The following is a 14,956-nucleotide window of genomic DNA, read 5'->3' on the forward strand; positions in this document are numbered from 1 at the left end:
AGTTATTACACTTTTTTTTAGTTGGCATTGACAAGACAACAGAAACCCAGCACAAACCAGAATAGTCCCAGGTCTGGATAAAATAATATTTGGTTAGGCCTAGTACCTGACGTCAATATCCTAAAAAAAAACTCTTGGTTACTCCATCGTGGGGTGTTTTCACAGCAGACTAAGTGAGAACAAAGGGTTTAGTATGTGATGTGTGTGTGTTCCAGTACTTGTTATCCTTTGACGGTTGACTTCTTCTCAAAGCCTTTTTTGTTACTGATATGATCTAAGAGGTCTGGATGTGAAGATGTCTGCGACTGTACTCCGGCAACACTTATTTGGATAGTCCATCTGTAGGTGGTCTACAGACTGTCAGTAACATTTCAACTAACCCTAGCCCTAGCCCTTACCATAACCTTTACTCTAAGCCTAATCTTAACCCTTGCCCTAACCAGAAATGTAACCCTTACCCTAACCCTTATTCTAAACCTAACCGTAATCTTAGGAAGCAGTTGTTTATCAACAGATAGTTTGTTGATAGTATGAGCGTCTGTATAGCGTCTACAGATTGATAATCCAGACTATTCTTAACCAGATGAGTAAATCCATGCTTGATGTAATAATTGTGTGCTAGGAATATGGGACCAAATACTAAAGTTTTGACTACTTTAATACACATATAAGTGAATTTGTCCAAGTACTTTTGTTCCCCTAAAATGGGGAAGTATGTAAGTAAAGTATTGTAATTTCTAAACGTCTCATCCGATATATATATGAAAATTCCCTCAAATGAAAGCTGACAGTCTGCACTTTACCTCATAGTATCATTTCAAATCCAAAGTGCTGGAGTACAGAGCCAAAACAACAAATGTGTCACTGTCCTAACCCTTTTGGAGGTCACTGTATATTACCAGTGCCACGTTTTTCTTCGGGTTGACAGGCAGCATTTTACACATACCAGTAAACCATGTGCAAATGACCAGTGTACCAGTGTTGTATTGAGCAGCCTGCTGACCTAAGGTGCAGTAGGCAGCTGTAGACTATCACAGTGTTGCCGGCGGTAGCTAGTAACGTTTTCCTCCTATGATTATATTTCAGGTAAGATGGCAGCCTACACAGTAATTAACTCATATTGGTAGCCATCTAGATGTCACCGTGATATAGTCTGCTAGTCAATGTGGAGAGCATGAACGGCAACCACACCAGGACACAGTGTCCTCCTCAACCCTGTGGGATTCATTCGCTCGGCTCTCAGCTGGGCGACATATGTCATCGGTCATCGTTTTGCAGGCCAGGAGTGTCCGTATACCCTCTCCCAGCTAACCATTTTGTTTAATTTAAACAACATTGTTCCATGCAATATAACAGTATTAGTTAACCTGTTCACATTACAAGTGGTGTGCAAACATTTGGTGGCACAGAAAAAAAAGATGCATTTTGTGAATCTGGTCCAATAATCTGCGTTATTGTGTAGTCATGTTTTGTTAGTTAGCAAGTGGTTTGAAGTAGGTGTGTCTAGTTGTCTTATTTGTATTTGTTCAATGCCTCAATTCATTTCACAAACTGTATTGGATATATGCTGTAGGTTGGAATCAACCCAAGATGACGAACCCTGAAGATGGAACAAGGTGCATGACAAGGTGGCCCAAAGGAAGCCAGCTTTTCTCAACCCCTCCATTTGCCCCATTCTTCCAAGAGCTCACAGAGTTTGAATTACGACCTCTAGTCAGGTAAGTCCACGCACACATATACACACATACGACACCAGCTTGACATCTCCCTTGTCACCTGTCTTTTTACCCTCAGAGTAACAGCCCTTGTACTCTCTGTCTCTCATTCTATTCTTTCTTTTTCTATGCTTGTCCTAATTAAAGGTGAGAAGAGCTAGGAAATCAGAACTGAGGAAGATTATTACAGAGCCCTATGAGAAACATCTGATGCTGCGCTGACTTTCCTGCTCAAACTGTCTCGTTGTGTGTTTCACCGCCTCTGAACCCCCGTACCCTGAATAGTTGCCCCTGATCATAGATCTAGGATTGTACCCAATCCCAATGTTAACTTCAAGCTCTCTCTTTGCCTTTCTCCCCCACACCACCCACACAGAGGCACACAATATAGTTTTTAGATTAGATTAGTTTTGTAATGATGCTCTTATTTGGTTAATGTTGTTTCCAATTGTAATATATATATATATATATATTTTTATATATCTTTGTTAATTTCACCTTTATTTAACCAGGTAGGCTAGTTGAGAACAAGTTCTCATTTGCAACTGTGACCTAGCCAAGATAAAGCAAAGCAGTTCGACACATACAACAACACAGAGTTCCACATGGAATAAACAAACATACAATCAATAATACATATATACAGCATGTGCAAATGCTCTAGGATAAGAGAGGTAAGGCAATAAATAGGCCATGGTGGCGAAGTAATTACAATATAGCAATTAAACACTGGAATGGTAGGATGTGCAGAAGATGAATGTGCAAGTAGAGATACTGGGGTGCAAAGGAGCAAGATAAATGAATAAATACAGTTTGGGGATGAGGTAGATTGGATGGCCTATTTACAGATGAGCTATGTACAGGTGCCGTGATCTGTGAGCTGCTCTGACAGCTGGTGCTTAAAGCTAGTGAGGGAGGTAAGAGTCTCCAGCTTCAGAGATTTTTGCAGTTCGTTCCAGTCATTGGCAGCAGAGAACTGGAAGGAGAGGTGGCCAAAGGAAGAATTGGCTTTGGGGGTGACCAGTGAGACCTGCTGGAGCACGTGCTATGGGTGGGTGATGCTATGGTGAGGTGATGCTATGGTGACCAGTGAGCTAAGATAAGGCGGGGCTTTACCTAGCAGAGACTTGTAGATGACCTGGAGCCAGTGGGTTTGGCGACGATTATGAAGCGAGGGCCAGCCAACGAGAGCATACAGGTCGCAGTGGTGGGTAGTCAATGGGGCTTTGGTGACAAAATGGATGGCAATGTGATAGACTGCATCCAATTTGTTGAGTAGAGTGTTGGAGGCTATTTTGTAAATGACATCGCCGAAGTCGAGGATCAGTAAGATGGTCAGTTTTACGAGGGTATGTTTGGCAGCATGAGTGAAGGATGCTTTGTTGCGAAATAGGAAGCCGATTCTAGATTTATTTTTGGATTGGAGATGTTTAATGTGAGTCTGGAAGGAGAGTTTACAGTTTACAGTCTAACCAGACACCTAGGTATTTGTAGTGGTCCACATAGTCTAGGTCAGAACCGTCCAGAGTAGTGATGCTGGACGGGCGGGCAGGTGCGGGCAGCGATCGGTTGAAGAGCATGCATTTAGTTTTACTTGCATTTAAGAGCATTTGGAGGCCACAGAAGGAGAGTTGTATGGCATTGAAGCTCATCTGGAGGTTAGTTAACACAATGTCCAAAGAAGGGCCAGAGGTATACAAAATGGTGTCGTCTGCGTAGAGGTGGATCAAAGAATCACCAGCAGCGAGAGCGACATCATTGATGTATACAGAGAAGAGAGTCGGCCCGAGAATTGAACCCTGTCGCACCCCCATAGAGACTGCCAGAGGTCCGTACAACAAGCCCTCCGATTTGACATCATGAACTCTATCAGAGAAGTAGTTGGTGAACCAGGCGAGGCAATCATTTGAGAAACCAAGGCTGTTGAGTCTGCCAATAAGAATGTTGTCATTGACAGAGTCGAAAGCCTTAGCCTGGTCGTTGAATACGGCTGCACAGTAATGTCTCTTATCGATGGCGGTTATGATATCGTTTAGGACCTTGAGTGTGGCTGAGGTGCACCCATGACCAGCTCTTTAACCAGATTACATATTGGAGAAGGTACGGTGAGATTCGAAATGGTCGGTAATCTGTTTGTTAACTTGGCTTTCAAAGACCTTAGAAAGGCAGGGTAGAATAGATATAGGTCTGTAACAGTTTGAGTCTAGAGTGTCTCCCCCTTTGAATAGGGGGATGACCGCGGCAGCTTTCCAATCTATGGGAATCTCAGACGATACGAAAGAGAGGTTGAACAGGCTAGTAATAGGGGTTGCAACAATTTCAGCAGATCATTTTAGAAAGAGAGGGTCCAGATTGTCTAGCCCGGCTGATTGTAGGGGTCCATATTTTGCTGCTCTTTCAGAAAATGAGCTATCTGGATTTGGGTGAAGGAGAAGTGGGGGAGGTTTGGGCGAGTTGCTGTGGGGAGCGCAGGGCTGTTGACCGGGGTAGGGGTAGCCAGGTGGAAAGCATGGCCATCCGTAGAAAAATGCTTGTTGAAATTCTCAATTCTTGTGGATTTATCAGTGGTAACAGTGTTTCCTCGCCTCAGTGCATTATGTACAAATATATTGAGAAAAAAGAAGAAACCTGCACACTGCTCCTGATAGTATCACTGCTCATTAATAAGCTTTACGTATCGGCCTCACGACCTTTGTCAAACTTTATTAAAGACCAGTGATACTATCAAGAGCAGTGTGCGGGTTTCTACTTTTTCTCATTTTATTCAACTATTACCATGCACCTGCAAAAAAGATAACTCAGATGTGCGAGTGCCTTTTGAATTTTGATATACAAATGTGTTGTTTTTCTTTCTTTAGATTTCTGTATCAATTTACAGCTCATAAAAAGAGGATAGGCCTAAACTACATTTTTATCTATATTAACATATTGTTAATTGTGGTGGCTTAGTATCTTTTTTTAGTTCCTAAAGTTGCTTAGTAACTATAGTCTCAAATTTCAACTCTATCGTTCAGCATACATAAATCTATTTCTTAACCCAATATATGCTGAGTATACAAAACATTAAGAACTCTCTTTCCATGACACAGACTGACCAGGTGAAGGCTATGATACCTTATTGATGTTACTTGATAAATCCACTTCAATCAGTGTAGATGAAGGGGAGGAGACACGTTAAATAAGGATATTTAAGCCTTGAGACGTAATGTTTGGTACACTCAGTGTATATATATATTCACACTCCATCTTTTTCAGGATATGCGAGACAATCTGTTGTCAACACAATGAGAAACTAGGAACCAGCAAGAAAACATTTGGAGGTAAGATACATTTTTTAATGTAGAAAAAAATAAAACAATCTATTAAACATTGCCTTGTGCGCTGTAGTTCCCTCTTACTAATGAATGAATTACATTTACCAAGTCCTGTACCAAATCAATCAAGTCTGCAAATAATTATATTTAGGCATTGTATTTTTACTTGATGAGTTGAGGTTGAAAGTCACTTCATTGTTATTTTTCTGAGGTTGATACCTTCTACGAAGAGCCTGAAGTTAAATGACATATAAATGAACAACATACTCTCGGAACACCATTCAGTTAGCATAGCATAGCATTTTTAAAGTGTGTTGAATACAGATTTCAAATCACAAACAACCAGTAACATATTACAGCCAGTCTAATATTTTAATGTATTTCGACCTATGAGATATACCTTCAGATATTCATGAATTTAGAAAAACCTTTCTGAGATTACTTTCCAAACTTATCATAACCATTGTCTATGTCACGCTCTGACCTAAGAGAGCTGGTTTTTCTCTGTTTAGGTAGGTCAGGGTGTGATAGGGGGTTGGTATTTCTATGTTTTGGCCGGGTATGGTTTCCAATCAGAGGCAGCTGTCTATTGTTGTCTCTGATTGGAAGCCATACTTAGGCAGCCTTTTTTCCCTTGGTTTTCGTGGGTAGTTGCTTTCTGTTTAGTTTGTATAACCTGACAGAACTGTTGGCTGTCATTTTGTTTATTATGTCTAGTGTTCGTTTTTCATTAAAATATAACGATGAGCACTCAACACGCTGCGCCTTGGTCTCCTCAATATGACGCCCATTACAGTCTATGTTTTTGTTGCCTATGTTGTCTATGTTTTTGTTGTAAACAAATGTCCTGTTCGGCTTGAAATTCATCTTCTGATTTTCACATAATCTAATTCCTATCATCGAAATAAAGTGGTATTTATGTTGTATGTGAACAAGGCATAACAGATGCAGTTGGCACACAATAGTAATTATTGAAATGTAATTTAAGGGAAGTGAATGTCTTTTCAGGTAATTGATTGCATTTAATTTAATTTCTTCATTAATCCGGTACAGAAAATGAAACCAGCACTTTCTTCATTCAAAGTATGAGTAATACTGAATTACAAAACAGTATAAATACACCATTCAGTTACAATAAATATTAGTGCAGTAGGTAGAAGGAATAACTATCAAGATTCTTAGAATCTTGTTGATAATTGGTAAAACAGCTGTCTTTTTTTTTACATTATCCTCAAGCTGTTGAATATTCCCATGTTCTCCATAGAATTTCATCTTTACCCTGTACATTTTTAGGTAATAAATAATAGTAAATACTATACATTTCTAATAATTAATATGATTAGACTGTCTGGTAAGTTTCCCTGTCACAGTGGTGATCAGTTATATCAGTATTAGTCAAGCAGTTGTGACAACATAATAAGACAGATGAGAAGACTTGTCTTGAAGCTTATTCCGCTGGAGGCGGCAGCATTGTTTATTGTTGATTCAACAACAGATGTTGTTGAAGCAGCTGTGTTGGTTGTAGGACCAGCTGTTGTTGTTGTGGGGGTGGCTGTGGTTGTTGTGGTGGTAGTTGCGGCAACTGTGGTGGCTGCGGAAGTTGTAGTTCCTGTAACACCACAGAAGTTATTTCATAAAAATGTACCCAATATAGAGTGCCATGAGTCAATGTTGAGAGTGAAGACAATGACAAGGTCAGCAGTGACGGCTTAACTTACTTGCAGTGATGGAGGTTGTATCAATGTTGAGGAAGGTGTTCCCGTGAGACAGAGAGTCAGTCAATCCCTGCTCCACACTCGTTACATTGGGAACCACTGTCTGGTTCTTGAAAATAAGGGTCATGTTGACAATAATTGACCCACTCCTGTAAGCAAAGAAATATATAAAGATTTAGTTTTCATTTTGAGGTCAGATGTTAAACCGTTGTTTCCAAGAAAGTATTAAGAACACAAGACAATGTATAGTAATTATTTGTATTTGTTTTCTTAATACAATCCTGAAACGTATATCACTATCATTGTTATTTCGAGATAATTCTATTTGAATGGAGACGTTCATAGACTTACAGAAAACAATTATTGTTACTTACGTGAACTGAATAATCCTACACCTTACGTATGATAAAGGGTAAATTATTTTGTAACCATGATTCACCTGTAAAAAACAAAACAAATTAGTATCAATATTTTCAACAGTGAAGTCAGTGACACAATGTTAGTGACACAATGTTGTTAAAAGATGAGCTGATTACCTCTGTGGTAACATTTTCTGCCAGTTCCTGATATGCTGTTGTGGAAGAATCAGTATAGTCACTTTGGAATGTACGGAACATTCTGAATCCTAATTCCATTGACCCCCCATTCGCTGTCGGTGCCGCTGTTGACTTAGTTGTGGTAGCGGTGGCTGTGGTGGTTGTGGGAACAATTTTGGTTGTTGTTGGTACAGTGGTGTTTGTGGCAGCAGCTGTGGTTGTCGTCGCAGAAGATGTGGTTATAGTCGAAGCAGTTGTGGTATTCGTGCCATCAGTGGTGGTGGTGGCAGCTGTTGCTGTATTAGTTCTGGCTGTTGTAGAAGCAGCTGTGGTAGTCGTTTTGCCAGCTGTGGATGTGGTGGCGGCATTTGTGGTTGTAGTTGGAGCAGCTGTTGTAGGGGCAGCTGCTGTGGTTGTTGTTGCAGCACCTGTGGTTGTAGTGGAAGTAGCTGTGGTTGTAGTGGAAGCAGCTGTGGTTCTAGTTGGAGAAGCTGTTGTTGTCATGGCAGCAGCTGTGGTTGTTGTGGGAACAGCTGTGGTTGTAGTTTGAGCAGCTGTTGTTGATGTGGCAGCAGCTGTGGTTGTGTTTGCGTCTGTTGTGGTTGTAGTTGGAGAAACTGTGGTTGTTGTGGGGGAAATTTTGGTTGTAGATAGAGCAGCTATGGTTGTGGTGGCAGCTGCTGTGGTTGTAGGTTGGGAAGCTGTCGTTGTCGTAGCAGCAGCTGTGGATGTCGTAAGAGCAGCTGTGGTTTTTGTAACGCTAGCTGTGGTTGTAGTTGGAGATGTTGTTGTTGTGGCAGCTGCTGTCGTTGAAGTGGCAGCAGGTATCGTTGTTGTGGCAGCAACTGTAGTTGTAGAGGAAGCAGCTCTAGTTGTAGAGGAAGCAGCTGTGGTTGTTGTGGCAGAAGCTGTGGTTGTGTTTGTGTCTGTTGTGGTTGTAGTTGGAGCAACTGTGGTTGTTGTGGGGGCATTTTCGGTTGTAGATGGAGCAAATATGGTTGTGGTGGCAGCTGCTGTGGTTGTCGTGGGAGCAGGTATAGTTGTTGTTGCAACAAAAACTGTGGTTGTAGTTGGAACATCTGTAGTTTTTGTGGCAGAAGCTGTTGTTGTTGTGCCTATATTTACGGTTATAGTTGATGCAGCTGTGGTTGTGGGGGCAGCTGCTGTGGTTGTGGTGGCAGCAGCTGTGGTTGTCGTCGGAACAGCTGTGGTTGTAGTTTGGTAAGCTGTCGTTGTCGTAGCAGCAGCTGTGACTGTCGTTGGATCAGCTGTGGTTTTTGTAACGCCAGCTGTGGTTGTAGTTGGAGCGCCTGTGATTGTTGTTGCAGCAACTGTGGTTGTGGTAGCTGCTGCAGCAGTTACAGGTGTCGTTGTCATGGCAGGAGCTGTGGTGGTCATCATGGACGTAGTTGAGGTTGTAGTTGGAGCAGCTGTGGTTGTTGAATGAGCAACTGTGGTAGTTGTGATGCCTGCTGTGGTGACCGTGGCGGCAGCTGTGGTTGTGGTGGCAGCAGCTGTGGTTGTTGTGGGAGAAACTGTGGTTGTTGTGACTCCATTTGTGGTTGTAGTTGTAGCATCTGTGGTTGTTGTGGAAGCAGCAGTGGTTGTTGTTGTTGGAGCAACTGTAGTTGTGGGGGCAACTGCTGTGGTTGAAGTGGCAGCAGCTGTGGTCGTAGTTGGAGCACCTGTGGTTGTTGTGGCAGCAACTGTGGTTGTGGTGGCTGCTGCAGCAGTTGCAACTGTCGTTGTCATAGCAGGAGCTGTGGTGGTCGTCATGGACGTAGTTGTGGTTGTAGTAGAAGCAGCTGTGGTTGTTGAGGGAGTAGCTGTGGTAGTTGTGATGCCAGCTGTGGTGACCGTGGCGGCAGCTGTTGTTGTGGTGGGAACAGCTGTGGTTGTAGTTTGAGCAGCTGTCATTGTTGTGGCAGCAGCTATGATTGTGTTTCCATCTTTTGTGGTTGTAGTTGGATCAACTGTGGTTGTTGTGGGGGCATTTTTGGTTGGAGATGGAGCAGCTGTGGTTGCCGGAGCAGCTTCTGTGGATGTCTTGGCAGCAGTTGTGGTTGTCGTGGGAACACCTGTGGTTGTAGTTGGAGAAGCTGTGCTTGTCATGGCAGCAGGTATGGTTGTTCTGGCAGCAGCTGATGTTGTAGAGGAAGCAAGTGTGGTTGTAGTTGGAGCAGCTGTGGTTGTGGTTGGAGAAGCTGTGGTTGTCGTGGGAACAGCTGAGGTTGTAGTTTGGGAAGCTGTCGTTGTCGTAGCAGCAGCTGTGGATGTTGTAGGAGCAGCTGCGGTTTTTGTAACGCTAGCTGTGGTTGTAGTTGGAGAAGTTGTTGTTGTGGCAGCTGCTGTGGTTGAAGTGGCAGCGGCTGTGGTTGTTGAATGAGCAACTGTAGTTGTGATGCCTGCTGTGGTGACCGTGGCGGCAGCTGTGGTTGTGGTGCCAGCAACTGTGGTTGTTGTGGGAGAAACTGTGGTTGTTGTGACTCCATTTGTGGTTGTAGTTGATTTATCTGTGGTTGTTGTAGCAGCAGCTGTGTTAGTTGTGGGAGAAACTGTGGTTGTTGTGACTCCATTTGTGGTTGTAGTTGGAGCATCTGTGGTTGTCATGACAGCAGCTGTGGTTGTAGTAGGAGCATTAGTGGTTGTGGTGGGATCTGCTGTGATTAGGGTGGTTGCTGCTGTTGTTGTAGTCGAAGCAGCTGTGGTTGTTGTGACCGGAATTGTGGCAGTCGTCATGCCAGCTGTAGTGGTCGTGGGGGCAGCTGTGGTTGTGGTTGCAGCAGTAGCTATGGTTGTAGTTGGAGCACCTGTGGTTGTAGTAGCAGCAGAAGTGGTTGTGGAGGCAGCTGCTGTGATTGTGGTGGTTGCTGCTGTTGTTGTTGTCGAGGCAGCTGTGGTTGTTGTGACCGGAATTGTGGTAGTCGTCATGACAGCTGTAGTGGTCGTGGGGGCAGCTGTGGTTGTGGCTGAAGCAGTAGCTGTGGTTGTAGTACCTGTGGTTGTTGCAGCAACTGTGGTTGTGGTGGCTGCTGCTGCAGTTGCAGGTGTTGTTGTCATGGCTGTGGTGTTCATCGTGGACATAGTTGAGGTTGTAGTTGGAGCAGCTGTGGTTGTTGAATGAGCAACTGTGGTAGTTGTGATGTCTGCTGTGGTGACCGTGGTGGCACCTGTGGTTGTGGTGGCAGCACCTGTGGTTGTTGTGGGAGAAACTGTGGTTGTTGTGACTCCATTTGTGGTTGTAGTTGATTTATCTGTGGTTGTTGTAGCAGCAGCTGTGTTTGTTGTGGGAGAAACTTTGGTTGTTGTGACTCCATTTGTGGTTGTAGATGGAGCATCTGTGGTTGTCAGGACAGCAGCTGTGGTTGTAGTAGGAGCATTAGTGGTTGTGGTGGGATCTGCTGTGATTAGGGTGGTTGCTGCTGTTGTTGTAGTCGAAGCAGCTCTGGTTGTTGTGACCGGAATTGTGGCAGTCGTCATGCCAGCTGTAGTGGTCGTGGGGGCAGCTGTGGTTGTGGTTGCAGCAGTAGCTATGGTTGTAGTTGGAGCACCTGTGGTTGTAGTAGCAGCAGTAATGGTTGTGGAGGCAGCTGCTGTGATTGTGGTGGTTGCTGCTGTTGTTGTTGTCGAGGCAGCTGTGGTTGTTGTGACCGGAATTGTGGTAGTCGTCATGCCAGCTGTAGTGGTCGTGGGGGCAGCTGTGGTTGTGGTTGCAGCAGTAGCAATGGTTGTAGTTGGAGCACCTGTGGTTGTAGTAGGAGCAGTAGTGGTTGTGGAGGCAGCTGCTGTGATTGTGGTGGTTGCTGCTGTTGTACTCGAAGCAGCTGTGGTTGTTGTGACCGGAATTGTGGTAGTCGTCATGCCAGCTGTAGTGGTCGTGGGGGCAGCTGTGGTTGTGGTTGCAGCAGTAGCTGTGGTTGTAGTACCTGTGGTTGTTGTTGCAGCAACTGTGGTTGTGGTGGCTGCTGCTGCAGTTGCAGGTGTCGTTGTCATGGCTGTGGTGTTCATCATGGACATAGTTAAGGTTGTAGTTGGAGCAGCTGTGGTTGTTGAATGAGCAACTGTGGTAGTTGTGATGTCTGCTGTGGTGACCGTGGTGGCACCTGTGGTTGTGGTGGCAGCACCTGTGGTTGTTGTGGGAGAAACTGTGGTTGTTGTGACTCCATTTGTTGTTGTAGTTGGAGCATCTGTGGTTGTTGTGTCAGCAGCTGTGCTTGTTGTGGGAGAAACTTTGGATGTTGTGACTCCATTTGTGGTTGTAGTTGGCGCATCTGTGGTTGTCATGGCAGCAGCTGTGGTTGTAGTAGGAGCAGTAGTGGTTTGGGTGGTGGCTGCTGTGATTGTGGCGGTTGCTGCTATTGCTGTAGTCGAAGCAGCTGTTGTTGTTGTGACCGGAATTGTGGCAGTCGTCATGCCAGCTGTAGTGGTCGTGGGGGCAGCTGTGGTTGTGGTTGCAGCAGTAGCAATGGTTGTAGTTGGAGCACCTGTGGTTGTAGTAGGAGCAGTAGTGGTTGTGGAGTCAGCTGCTGTGATTGTGGTGGTTGCTGCTGTTGTACTCGAAGCAGCTGTGGTTGTTTTGACCTGAATTGTGGTAGTCGTCATGCCAGCTGTAGTGGTCGTGGGGGCAGCTGTGGTTGTGGTTGCAGCAGTAGCTGTGGTTGTAGTACCTGTGGTTGTTGTTGCAGCAACTGTGGTTGTGGTGGCTGCTGCTGCAGTTGCAGGTGTCGTTGTCATGGCTGTGGTGTTCATCATGGACATAGTTAAGGTTGTAGTTGGAGCAGCTGTGGTTGTTGAATGAGCAACTGTGGTAGTTGTGATGTCTGCTGTGGTGACCGTGGTGGCACCTGTGGTTGTGGTGGCAGCACCTGTGGTTGTTGTGGGAGAAACTGTGGTTGTTGTGACTCCATTTGTGGTTGTAGTTGATTTATCTGTGGTTGTTGTAGCAGCAGCTGTGTTTGTTGTGGGAGAAACTGTGGTTGTTGTGACTCCATTTGTGGTTGTAGTTGGAGCATCTCTGGTTGTCATGACAGCAGCTGTGGTTGTAGTAGGAGCATTAGTGGTTGTGGTGGGATCTGCTGTGATTAGGGTGGTTGCTGCTGTTGTTGTAGTCGAAGCAGCTGTGGTTGTTGTGACAGGAATTGTGGAAGTCGTCATGCCATCTGTGGTGGTCGTGGGGGCAGCTGTGGTTGTGGTTGCAGCAGTAGCTGTGGTTGTTGGGGGGGCATTAGTTGTTGGGCTTTGGGCATTCCCTGATGCTGTTGCCAATTAAAAAGCTTAGATTTTAGAATAGCTTTTAGAATTTCGAAATGATCTACAATTTAAAGACTAGAGAATGAACTTACCAATAATCAGAAGATGGACTATGAGAATTTTTCTGTTCATCTTTGAAACTGTTTTCTTTTTAGTCTGTAGTCACAGAGAGATGGGCACACATGATTAATGTAAAGGTAAAAGACAAATAATTATCAACAGAATGACATTGACCAATGTAATATAGACTGTAATATTGTGGAAAGAGATCACTAATGGTAAATGCAGTGTTTGTGTCTGTTTTTGTACAGTAAGTCTTCTTTGTGATGGTTTTAATCAAGTGATCCACAACTTCTTTTTCTTGATATTTAATATTTTATTCATTCACATCTGTCTTTTTTACTTTTATTTATTATTTTAGCCCAGATTTATTTATCCAGGAAGTCCTGTTAAGGTCAGAAGGCATATTTTATGATTTAGACCTGGCTAAGAGGTCAGCTGAATAAAAACACATAGACACGGTACAGTGCATGTGTTAGTGTATAATCCGTAAATGTATAGATTTACCACTAAATCTGTAGATTTACAATGAGATTGGAATCCTTCGATTAAATTTTTTACACATTTACCTTAACACATACACAGCAAAGCAAAAACATGAATGACTATAATTACCCACCATCAATCATAAAACACATGTAGTCATTAAGAATTGAAACATTTGCACACCTCCTGCAGCAATTCTGAAACATTAGCCTTGAATTCCTCTATCAGGACAACGCACTCTAGGTTAAATAAGATGATTCTTGGACCAAGGGGTGAGAAATTCTGATCTGACCCTTGGTTACTGGAATAAGAATTTCACTAGAGATTATTTGAGATGATGAAATCCATGGCTGGACGAGGTCAAGGAACAGCGGTATAGAGGAAGTTTACGAGTTATAGCCTTGTCAGTTAACAAATACAAATGTTTCTTCCAAAAGTTCACTTTTAAAAATACACAGAAGTCTGATCATAATAAAAAAGATGATGTGTAACACAATAATTGAAAACCACACTTACCAAAAAAATGTAATTGTGATGTTGTAGCTGAAATCCTCAGTGTTCAGTAACAGTGTTCCTCCAAACTATACTAAACTCCTGCATTGCTACAGCCTTTATAGTTTAAAGAACAACCTTGTTGACATCATTATGATGAATGAGACGTAAAGGAAAATGTGTGCTTACGTCACCTTGTAGAAAAAGGTGTGATGAGTTGTGTCGTAATCATCTTTTGAAGAAGAATGAAGAGGCCTCCCCCACGTTATGACTGAATTCCTAATCTAGCAGTACATGGAGACACACATACCAATCATTTGTACAAACAGTTGCAAAATGTTCTGTTTTACAACTACAACTATTGTTTCTATTGGACAGATTCAGGTAGGTGTAACGGTTGTCTTTGGAAAAAGGAGTAGACCAAGGTGCAGCATGGTACGTGATCATGATGGTATTTATTATATCTGAACACTGAATCATAAACAAAGTGGAACAAAACGCAACAGCTCTCTCAGGTGAAAAACACAAGACAGAAAACAACTACCCACAAAAACCCTGTGGGAAAAGGCTACCTAAGTATGGCTCCCAATCAGAGACAATGATAGACAGCTGTCACTGATTGAGAGCCATACCTGGCCAAAACAAAGAAATACACAAAACATAGAAAACGGAATATAGAATGCCCACCCTAATCACACCCTGGCCTAACCAAAATAGAGAACCAAAACCTCTCTATGGCCAGGGCGTGACAGTGGGTCCCTCCCTGTTTGCTAAACTTGCTCAATAGAAACACTATTGTAATGATTACACCAATGGACCCATTTAATGTATCAATTGTATTTGATTGCAATACATAATGTAAATTCATCTATTACACAATTATTGTGATACATTTATTTTGTTTTCATCAAGCTGATTTTCCTAAAGAAATGCCAAGACCACAAACATACAAGGTTATTTTTCTAATGACACACACCCATATGTTTCTGCATACGTATGCATACAACCGTTGATGACACCCAAGATGTGCACGTCTACAAACCACGTCTTTGATAAAGTAAATAAAGGCTATTATTATGCCAATGATAATGATCTAAGAATAGCTGTATTACAGAATCTTGACTTTTTACACATTTTGTTGTGTTACAGCCAGCATTTAAAATGTATTAAATTGAGACTTTGTGTTCTGAAACGCGGGAGACAGAAATAACACGTTAGGCCCAACGCATCTATTTGTCAAATTTCTATAAGTAGCTGGATCGTGTCCTAGCACTAGAAATGTAATCGCTAAATACCAACTCATAAGACACTCTGAAGTTATTAGATATGCGACACCGGGACAACTTCTATGGGCAACGCACATATCAAACGGCTCTATTCGTATCTCA

At 43.1% G+C, this 14,956-nt stretch overlaps 1 protein-coding gene across 1 annotated transcript; it reads right to left on the minus strand.

Moving 5' to 3' along the window:
* Positions 1 to 6,041: 6,041 nt before the first annotated feature.
* Positions 6,042 to 13,666, minus strand: LOC106602674 (mucin-2-like). Its single transcript, XM_045711221.1, has 6 exons — positions 13,593 to 13,666; positions 12,623 to 12,686; positions 7,281 to 12,535; positions 7,119 to 7,183; positions 6,748 to 6,893; positions 6,042 to 6,638 (listed from the first exon to the last, which is right to left on the minus strand). The coding sequence occupies exons 2-6, from the start codon at positions 12,660 to 12,662 to the stop codon at positions 6,421 to 6,423; spliced, it is 5,724 nt and encodes a 1,907-aa protein (XP_045567177.1). The 5' UTR covers positions 12,663 to 12,686; positions 13,593 to 13,666; the 3' UTR covers positions 6,042 to 6,420.
* Positions 13,667 to 14,956: the final 1,290 nt, after the last annotated feature.

This window comes from Salmo salar, unplaced genomic scaffold, assembly GCF_905237065.1.
Source record: "Salmo salar unplaced genomic scaffold, Ssal_v3.1, whole genome shotgun sequence".
NCBI lineage: Eukaryota > Metazoa > Chordata > Actinopteri > Salmoniformes > Salmonidae > Salmo > Salmo salar.